General features: G+C 52.0%; 1 protein-coding gene across 1 annotated transcript; it reads right to left on the bottom strand.

Annotated features, from left to right (window-relative positions):
• Positions 1-7,535: 7,535 nt before the first annotated feature.
• LOC135886531 (olfactory receptor 4Q2-like) lies at positions 7,536-8,480 on the bottom strand. Its single transcript, XM_065414268.1, has one exon. The coding sequence runs from the start codon at positions 8,478-8,480 to the stop codon at positions 7,536-7,538; it is 945 nt and encodes a 314-aa protein (XP_065270340.1).
• Positions 8,481-10,899: the final 2,419 nt, after the last annotated feature.

The raw sequence follows: 10,899 nt of genomic DNA, 5'->3' as shown, positions 1-10,899 counted from the left end.
AGGCACTGGCAGACCTGTGGGGGGCAGGGCTGGGCTAGCAGGGAGCTGTGGGTCAGGACTGAAGGAAACTGGCAGAGGTAGGGTTGCGGGGATCCCAGGACTAGGCTAGCAGGGGGCTGTGGGTCAGGACTGAGAGGCACCGGCAGAGCTGTTGGGAGTGGTGGCAGGGCTAGGATAGTAGGGGGCTGTGGGTTGGGAATGAGGTGCACCAGCAGAGCAGTGGGGCGGCAGGAGAGGGGGGAAGCCCTGGGCTTGGCTAGCAGGGGCTGTGGGTCAGGAGTGAGGGGCACCAGCAGAGCTGGAGGGAGCCAAGGGCTGGGCTAGCAGGGGCTGTGGGTCAGGAGTGAGGGGCACCAGCAGAGCTGGAGGGAGCCAAGGGCTGGGCTAGCAGGAGCTGTGGGTCAGGAGTGAGGGGCACTGGCAGAGCTGGGGGGAGCCCAGGGCTGGGCTAGCAGGGGCTGTTGGTTGGCTTGAGGAGCATTGGCAGAGCTGATGTGGGAGGTTTAGCATAGGAGGGTGGTTCTGTCGGTCCTGAGGGGCAGCCAGAACTGGAGAGGGAGGGCTGGTGGGGACAGAACAAGAGGGGAGGACAGGCCTACACTCGCGCTGCCTCCCACGGCCAGGTCCCATCTCTGTCCCCGCCTGCTTCATGGCCCAATCCCCTCATACAATCCCCTGCTATATCCCCTCTGGGGCCCCCATGGGAGTTCTGGGAGACGAGCAATGAGGGGAGGGAGAAGCAGGTGTAGCTCAGCACCCAGGGGCCTCATTAGCTGGGACTGAAAATACATTGCTACTCTGCAGAGCTGGGTCAGGTGGGGACTGGGGAAACTGAGGCACAGAGCAAGGGAGGGAAGTCACCGTGCCTCTGGAATGGAACCCAGGAGTCCCGAATCCCCCGTAGAGAGATCCCCCTGCCCCATTATAACTGTTAACCAGGGCACTCAGCTAAGTTCAAGTCATTGACCCAAATCAAGCAGAGGCGGGATTTGAACTGGGGGGTTTCCCACTTCCTAGGAGAGTGCTCAACCTCTGGGGCTCTCAGGTATAAGGACAGACACACACAGACAGAGCAGGGCACACACCACTAGCAGGGGGCAGCTGGGACACCCTCCCAGCAGCCAACCACAAAAATCTCCCGCGCCCCCCCCCCCCCGAGCACACCCAGGGACAGGCTGCAGAGACGAAATAGCCAGAGCAATGCCTAGGTGGAGGCTCCCGCCATGGCTGAGACATGAGCTACGGTTCTGTAGCTGCATCAGGACCGAGACGCTTCCACACATGCCCACCGGCGACATTCAGCGCCTTGGGGATGTAGCTGGTTGTTACATGTAGCTGTATAGTGTGTTTAGGTGCCTCCCAGGTTAGCTGGCAGCTAATTGGTAGGGTTGTCAGGATCTCACGGGGCCTAAATATGAGACGTGGGCTCCTAAGGTGGTGGCTGGGTGCTAGATCTAGCTGCCGGTACCCTCAGGAGACACCACAGCCCACACGTTGGGGAGGATGTTTGAGGTGAGATCCCCATGGGAACTGAGGCTCCGTCTCCCCGTACGCTGACTTGTCAAAACTCAGCTGAAAAATCTCTAGCAAAGGAGCTTTTACCATCTGGCCAGGAGACCCTGCAGGGTCCCAGCCACCCACAAACTCGCTGGTCAGAGTCATCCGCGTATGATACACGAGGCAGGACATCCAGCACTGAGGGAGAGGAGGTGCCTGGAGGAAAACAGGGTCTATTCATAGCACGGGGGTGTCCCCTCAGCCCTGCTCCGGGGAAGCTGGTGTCCGGTGTGAATTCCTTTCACCTCAGAACAACACCGAGTGGGCAGAAAATCAACCAAGGGCTGAGTGAGGTGGGGAGAAAAACACCCAGAGACACAAACACCAGCTGAGCCTTGGAGCGCTTGGACATTCAGCTGAGAGAACAGAACTTGGGGCTGACAGGATGACAATGCCCTGGAGGGTGGGGCTGGGTGGGCCGGGGGGAGGTCTCCAAACCACCATCCTGGGGGATGCGCTGTCTGGGATGATCTTGAACTTGGGGGATGAGAGGGGATGGAACTATGTGGTCTCCTTTCGTTGCAACAAATTCATTGTCCTGTCCCGGGTGCCTGTTATACAGCCTAGCCACCCCTACCTCTCCCCTCATCCTCTGCGGGCAGCAGGAGGTATGGGGTGTGAAAAGGCAGCTATACTGTATAATGGGCACTAGGGGCAGCAGAGGGTGGAGGTGTGAAGAGGCAGCTATACTGTATAATGGGCACTAGGGGCAGCAGAGGGTGGAGGTGTGAAGAGGCGGCTATACTGTATAATGGGCACTAGGGGCAGCAGAGGGTGTGGGTGTGAAGAGGCGTCTATACTGTATAATGGGCACTAGGGGCAGCAGAGGGTGTGGGTGTGAAGAGGCCGCTATACTGTATAATGGGCACTAGGGGCAGCAGAGGGTGGAGGTGTGAAGAGGCGGCTATACTGTATAATGGGCACTAGGGGCAGCAGAGGGTGGAGGTGTGAAGAGGCCGCTATACTGTATAATGGGCACTAGGGGCAGCAGAGGGTGGGGGTGGGGAAGGGGTGGCTATACTGTATAATGGGCACTAGGGGCAGCAGAGGGTGGAGGTGTGAAGAGGCAGCTATACTGTATAATGGGCACTAGGGGCAGCAGAGGGTGGAGGTGTGAAGAGGCAGCTATACTGTATAATGGGCACTAGGGGCAGCAGAGGGTGGAGGTGTGAAGAGGCGGCTATACTGTATAATGGGCACTAGGGGCAGCAGAGGGTGTGGGTGTGAAGAGGCGTCTATACTGTATAATGGGCACTAGGGGCAGCAGAGGGTGTGGGTGTGAAGAGGCGGCTATACTGTATAATGGGCACTAGGGGCAGCAGAGGGTGGAGGTGTGAAGAGGCAGCTATACTGTATAATGGGCACTAGGGGCAGCAGAGGGTGGAGGTGTGAAGAGGCAGCTATACTGTATAATGGGCACTAGGGGCAGCAGAGGGTGGAGGTGTGAAGAGGCGGCTATACTGTATAATGGGCACTAGGGGCAGCAGAGGGTGTGGGTGTGAAGAGGCGTCTATACTGTATAATGGGCACTAGGGGCAGCAGAGGGTGTGGGTGTGAAGAGGCGGCTATACTGTATAATGGGCACTAGGGGCAGCAGAGGGTGGAGGTGTGAAGAGGCGGCTATACTGTATAATGGGCACTAGGGGCAGCAGAGGGTGGAGGTGTGAAGAGGCCGCTATACTGTATAATGGGCACTAGGGGCAGCAGAGGGTGGGGGTGGGGAAGGGGTGGCTATACTGTATAATGGGCACTAGGGGCAGCAGAGGGTGGAGGTGTGAAGAGGCCGCTATACTGTATAATGGGCACTAGGGGCAGCAGAGGGTGGAGGTGTGAAGAGGCGGCTATACTGTATAATGGGCACTAGGGGCAGCAGAGGGTGTGGGTGTGAAGAGGCGTCTATACTGTATAATGGGCACTAGGGGCAGCAGAGGGTGGAGGTGTGAAGAGGCGGCTATACTGTATAATGGGCACTAGGGGCAGCAGAGGGTGGAGGTGTGAAGAGGCGGCTATACTGTATAATGGGCACTAGGGGCAGCAGAGGGTGTGGGTGTGAAGAGGCCGCTATACTGTATAATGGGCACTAGGGGCAGCAGAGGGTGGGGGTGTGAAGAGGTGGCTATACTGTATAATGGGCACTAGGGGCAGCAGAGGGTGTGGGTGTGAAGAGGCCGCTATACTGTATAATGGGCACTAGGGGCAGCAGAGGGTGTGGGTGTGAAGAGGCGGCTATACTGTATAATGGGCACTAGGGGGCAGCAGAGGGTGGAGGTGTGAAGAGGCGGCTATACTGTATAATGGGCACTAGGGGCAGCAGAGGGTGGAGGTGTGAAGAGGCGGCTATACTGTATAATGGGCACTAGGGGCAGCAGAGGGTGGAGGTGTGAAGAGGCCGCTATACTGTATAATGGGCACTAGGGGCAGCAGAGGGTGTAGGTGTGAAGAGGCGGCTATACTGTATAATGGGCACTAGGGGCAGCAGAGGGTGGAGGTGTGAAGAGGCCGCTATACTGTATAATGGGCACTAGGGGCAGCAGAGGGTGGGGGTGGGGAAGGGGTGGCTATACTGTATAATGGGCACTACGGGCAGCAGAGGGTGGAGGTGTGAAGAGGCCGCTATACTGTATAATGGGCACTAGGGGCAGCAGAGGGTGGGGGTGGGGAAGTGGCGGCTTTACTGTATAATGGGCACTAGGGGGCAGCAGAGGGTGGGGGTGGGGAAGGGGTGGCTATACTGTATAATGGGCACTAGGGGCAGCAGAGGGTGGGGGTAAGGAAGGGGCAGCTGTACTGTATAATGGGCACTTGGGGCAAGTGGTAAGGGGTGGGGAGGAGAAGACTGTATGGTTTAAGGGGGACTAGAAGCAGGAGAGAGAAGGAGGAAAACTGGCTAAAAGAAAGAAATTACAGATCCATACAACCCAACACATGTAGTGCTACCCCCCATCCATCTCCTCCAGAGCAGGATCATCCCTGAAGCCATGATATGCAGACCCCCATGTTTTGTCCCATCTGGCCCCGTTCCCCATGGTAGTATAAAAAAAAAAGGGAAATACAGTCTGACTGAAATTCCAGTGCACAACTGGTATTTAAAGAGAAGTTATCAATGCTGCACCGTCAAACAAGGAGGACATGTTAAGGGACCCTCCAGGGATTTTCATTAACACCTCAGATGAGGGAGCGGAGAAGATGCTTATAAAATCTGTGGATGACCTCAGGCTGTTAGGGGTTACCAGCGCTTTGGAGGACAGGATTAGAATTCACATCGTCTTGAGCAATTGGAGAACTGCTCTGAAATCACTTAGGGGAAATTCAGTGAAGACAAGTGCAAATTAGTGCACTTAAGATGGTAAAATCAAATACATGACTACAAAATGGGGAAAAACTGGGTAGGTGGTAGCATTGCTGTAAAGGAGCCATGGGTTATCCTGGATCACAAACATGAGCCAAAAATGTGATGCAACTGAAAAAAAGGCTAATATTATTTTGGGGTGTATTAACAGGAACATCATCTGTAAGACATGGGAAGTCATTGTCCTGCTCTACTCAGCACTGGTGAGGCCACTGCTGGAGTACTGTGTCCAGTTTTGGGCACCAAACCTTAAGAAAGATGTGGAGAAATTGGAAGAGTCCAGAGGAAAACAGAATACTGGGATGGACCTTTGGTCTGACCAGTATGGCCGTTCTTCTGTTCTTCTGTTCTCAATTCATGGCTGATCTCCTTCACTGCTGAGGGCTGTGGAGTTTTGCAACCAGAACCCATCCGTGAAGTTGACAAAGCCACCTAGGGGATCTGAACAACTGATTCCCATTGGAACGTGCTTGGGATCTTCTGCAGCTCCCTGGGACTGATCTTCCCACCTTGGTGTGTTTCACCTGGCTGGGTGGCAATCTCTTTGATCACCTCGTTAATACTGAACAGATACTTCTGCCGATACAGCTCCAGACAGAGGCAGCTCGTAGTAAACTGAGGGGTGTGTTCTCTGGTCGGGGGATATACTGATTTCTTTGGGGTTGGGGGACATGGGAATCTTCACATCTTCCAAGGTTCAACAGCATCTTCTGTCTTTGGCTGTGGTGTCTCTAAAGTCTCTATGAACTGCAGTGGGATTTGGCATCCCAGCTCTCTCTAGAGCCTTGGAAATGCCCAGCCTCTGGCTCTAACCTTTTCCTGTGGCTTGCGGCCACCACCCAGCTTCACTGGAGCTATTAGAGCTAGATTCCAGAGGGGGATTTAGGCTGAGTGTTGCAACACCCAACATTTAGGCACACTGCTGTTGCACAAATGAGACCTTCAACTGCTTCAACAGGAGAGAAGCCCACCCTAGAATGCCCAAGAACCCAAGGGGTTAGGACGCTCACCTAGGATGTGGGATCCCCAGATTCAACTATGCACTGGATCAGAGTGGGGCCTAGGGGTGATGGGGGGTTGGGTGGGGAGCTCAGGGAGGCAGTGAGGGTCTGGGGGGCCAAAATACAAGTTTGCCCAGGGTGCCATATTCCCTAAGGCTGGCCCTGCCTGGGCACCATTGCTGCCTCAGTGCAGAACTGGGTGTCCGCTAAGGTCCAATCCAACTGGCTGAGATCATTTTGCTGCAGATTCTTGCCACGGTTCCAGATGTGAGTGTGCACAAAAAAGAAAAATGGGAGAAATTTGACTGGCGGGTTCTTTTTTGCACGTGCTCTATCTCTGGGATCCTTTGGCCAAATGCTCCCCCAATTTGCATCCCTAATTCTATGAGAGATCCTGAAAAAACATGGCAATTTCCAAGACAATCCAAATAGGCAAGTGGATTTTAGGGCCCTTTGGAAAATTGCCTCTTATTAACGATGGAGTCGCTAGAGCTTCTCCGTACCATTGAAGGGGAGAAGAGCTACGGGAATGATCTATGGCCTGAAGACCCAATGGCTGGGAGCTGGAATCAGCAAAGTCCAGGCTGGAAATAAGGTGCAAATCTTTAACAATGAACCAGGGGAGCTATTGACCTGGGGACATGATGGATTCTCCATCTCTTGGAGATTTTCCATGGAGATGGGGCACCTCTTTCCAAGAGGTTTGCTCAAGGTCAACTGCAATGAGTCACTGGATGTGATCATCAGGAGGTCAGACTTGATGATAACAATGATCCTTCCTGGGCCTTATCATCTATTCATCTAGGTAATTCTGTGCCTCAGTTTCTTTATCTGGCATTCCCCAGCTGTGAGAGTTTCCAAGAAGTCTGCCTCTTGGAGGACAAACATCCTGTTATTTGCTGAAAGCTTCCCCAGAAACCAGTGGCAATTTCTTGCTGGGTGCGTCAGTTCCTAACGATGTCCCAGGTGGTGGGGAATCATTATCTGTAATTAATACCCTAAGGGATGGAGCTGAATTGTGAAAACAGCCAGTGTCATTCCCCTGGGGTGTAAGGGCTGACAAGGAACTTCGGGTCCAGTGTTTGCTGCCAAAATCCACCCCAGGACCACGTTGCCAAGTTGCAATGTACCATCTTGGGGCAATGTTGCCCCCTAGCGACAGCATGGCGATATCAGAGACATCATAGTGCTGCAGCTAGGGGCTCTCCTTTAACTCAGTGGGCATGTGGAGAAGAAGATCTCAAGTTCTAATCCCAGGTCCCCCAGCAGGGAGGGCTGGGACTTAGGTGTTGTGGGCCTCTTTGTCCTGCAGGACATCGGATGGTTAATGCAGGCTGCATGTTACAGAGTCATCCAATAACCGCTAAAGACATTCCTGTTGTAAGAGAGTTGGAGGTCTAGTGGAAAGAGTGGAGGTGAGGGTCTGAGAGCCAGGATTCCTGGGTTCTATCCCCAGCTCTGGGAGAGGAGTGGGGTTTAGTGGATTAGAGTGGGGACGGGGCTGGGAGGCAGGACTCCTGGCTTCTATGGCTCCCCTGCCTTGCCCAGCCCATATCTCCCCAAGCTGGCTGCCTTGGCTGATCCATATCTCCCCAGATGGCTGCCTGGTTCTCAGCTCTCCCTGCATCTCAGACTATTACCTTCCCCCCGGAAGTAATGCCCCTTGTCCTCAGTCTACTCATGGCTGACTTCACCTCCTTGTTCCTGAGCGTGTAGATCAAGGGGTTGAGCATGGGGGTGATGATGTTGTACAGGACTGAGACCAGCTTGTCCACTGAGAAGATGGAGAAGGGTCGGGCGTAGATGAAGATGCAGGGCCCGAAGAATAAGGTCACCACAGTCAGGTGTGAGGCACAGGTGGAGAGCGCCTTGCGCCGCCCTTCAGGGGAGCGAATCCTCACCAAGATGGTGGTGTAGGAGGCCACCAGGATAACGAAGCAGCTGGTGGAGATCAGCCCACTGTTGGAGACCATGAGCAGCTCCACCACGTAGGTGTCGGTGCAGGCCAGCTTGATCACTGGTGGGACATCGCAGAAGAAGTTGTCCACCCGGTTAGGCCCGCAGAAGGGCAGCCGCATGGTGAGGATGGTCTGGACCATGGAGTGGATGAACCCTCCCGCCCAGGAAGCCGCCACCAGCCAGCTGCATAGGGTCCGGTTCATGATGCTGGGGTAGTGGAGGGGCTTGCAGATGGCCACGTAGCGGTCGTAGGCCATGACGGTGAGCAGGAACATCTCGGCCGCCCCCACGAAGTGCAGGAAGAAGAGCTGGACCATGCAGGCCTGGTAGGAAATACTCCTCCTTTCAGACAGGAAGTCCAACAGCATCTTGGGGGCAGTGACGGTGGAGTAGCACAGGTCCAGGAAGGAGAGGTTGCCCAGCAGGAAATACATGGGAGTGCGGAGGCGGGGGTCAGAGCTGACCGTCGCCATGATGAGGGTATTACCCACCAGCGTGGAGACGTAGACCAAGAGGAACACAGCAAACAAGGCGGCCTGGGACTGTGGAGTCGGGGAAAGGGCTGCCAGGAGGAACTCCCCCACTGGAGTCTGGTTTCTCCACAGCTGCTCCATTGGGCCTGTGCAATCGAGTCTGAGGGACCTGGAGGGGGACCTGAGGAGAAATAAAGAGATAAATTCAAAGGACATTACTTGCGCCTTCCTCCTGTTGCAGTCAATGGGCACAATCCCGAGTGGCATCCTCAGACTTTGCCTTCCTCCTGTTGCAGTCAACGGGCACAATCCTGAGTGGCTTCCTCAGACTTTATTTGAATGTTTCAATTTTCTAGGAGTCCGGGCAATAAGTGAGAGGAACAGGAAATTCTCATAGTTGAGAAGCAATTTGATGTAATTGGCATTACTGGTGGTTATAAACTGTTCGGGAAGTATAGAGTAGGTGAAAGAGGCGTAAGGGGTGTCACTCCACATTAAAGACACTATTACTTGTTTTTGAGGTAATTGATAATTCAGAACCACAGAATCTTGAATTCAAGATCAACCTGCTAACTAACAAAGCGAGGCAGGGATATTGTTGGGGTCTGTTACAGAGCACTAAATCAAACCAGAGAACAGGACAAGTTCCTCTTCGAACATCTGCTCATAATATGTGGAAGGAAAAACTGTCGTTTTGGGGGACTTTGAGCAGGGAGTTGTACATGAGAGGTCTTGTGCAGCCAGTTAAACATCATTGGATTTTTTCAAAATTATAAATGATGATTTTCTAACACAAAAACTATTGCACCCAGCATGGGGTAAATTGATTTTGGAACTCATTAGGCTGGATAAAGGTGGACTAATTACTAGATTGAAAATTGGTGGTTGTGTAGAGAGCGGGGATCATGACATGATTACATTCAATATCAGCAAACAGAGGACAGTCCCAACCAGTAATATTACACATGGTGCTTCAAAAGGGGTAATTTCTAAACACTGAGAAAAATTGTGAGAAAAATTGTGGTCTAGATAATACTTTGTCCTGCAATGAGTGCAGAGGGCTGGACTAGTTGTCCTCTCGAGATCCCTTCCAGTCCTATGATTCTATGATTCTATGAAAACTGATTGGGAGGAAAAATGTAGACAGAAAAATGTGAATGAAAATTGGGAGCTCTTTAAGAAGAGCTTATCAGATGGCCATAAGATTATGATTCTAAAAGCCCATCCTGGTTCAGTGTTGAAGTAAAGGCAGAAATAAAAAATAAAAAAAGCAATATATAAAAGGCAAAATAGATAGCAACCAATATAAATTAGACATTATGAATTGCAGAAAATTGATAAGGGAAGCTAAAGACATCAAGCGAATCTCCAAGGCTGGCAAGAATAAGGAGAATAAAAAGGAGCTTTTTAAGGAACAAAAGAAATCCTAGCAAAGGTATAGGCCCATTCCTATGTGGAGATGGTAAAATTGTTAATAATGATGCAGAAAAGGAAATATTCCTGCTCTGAATTTGGAAAGAAGCAGGATGATATATTCCTGTCACATAAGGATGATGAAGTACTTTCCAGCCCATGAGTAACCAAGAAGGATGTTATACGACATCTTCTAGGGAATACACATTTTTTAAATCTGCAGGCCTGGATAATTTGAACCTAAGAGTACAAAAAGAGTTGGCTGATGAGATGTCTGGCCCTCTGATGTTATTTTGAAACAAAGCTTGGAATACCAGGGAAATTCCAGGAGACTGGACTAGTGCTAATGTTATGCCGGTATTCAAAAAGTGAAGATCCAGGTATATGGAGGTTGGTTGGTCTGACATCAATCCTGGGAAAAATAACAGGAAAAGTGCTACAGGAGTCAACTGATAAAGAATTAAAATATGAGGTTATAATTAACAGCAGTCAACATGGAAAAATGGGGAGCAATGTAGCTGGGGGGGTCAATGTAGATAAATGGCGTTTACCCAGGTCCCATTTGGGGAATATGGAGTTTGGTTTCCCCACGTTTTTTTTATCACTACACCTCTGAAAATAGGGCCTGCCAAACGAACCTGATTTCATTCTTGGATGAGGTGGCAAGTTTGGTTGACAAAAGTGCCTGCACAGATGTCATTGACGAAGAGTTCTGTAAGGGATTGGCTATCCCCACCCTGCAGGGGAGAGCGCCCACTAACTGCTGAATGGCGGGATGTTCTGGGGCCAGACTCCCTCAATCACTCCTGCGGAAGTCATTCCACTTTGTATAAATAATTAAATAGCTGGTGGAGCAGATCCCACACCTTCCCAGGGAACATGCTGATCAGCAGGATATAGAGTCATTCTCAGGCTCTCCCCCACTATCTATGTGTAGTGGAACGGCTATCAATAGGAGAGCCCCATATCAGAATATCCCATAGCTGAGGAGTTAGGGTGCTCACCTGAGAAGATCCCTGCTCAAATCCTTTTTAACCCCTTCTCATGCAAGGAGGAGGACTTGAACCAGCAGCCTCACCCATCCCACATCAATATTCTAACGGTGGAGCTTATGGTTGGCATCGCCTCCTCCCCCCCCCCATTGGTT

Source organism: Emys orbicularis, chromosome 12 (assembly GCF_028017835.1).
Source record: "Emys orbicularis isolate rEmyOrb1 chromosome 12, rEmyOrb1.hap1, whole genome shotgun sequence".
Lineage (NCBI taxonomy): Eukaryota > Metazoa > Chordata > Testudines > Emydidae > Emys > Emys orbicularis.
This window is presented reverse-complemented; position numbering and strand designations above follow the sequence as displayed.

Bases quoted from the DNA above. Each gene is read 5' to 3' on its own strand.
- LOC135886531 (XM_065414268.1), bottom strand. From the start codon at position 8,480: ATGGAGCAGCTGTGGAGAAACCAGACTCCAGTGGGGGAGTTCCTCCTG.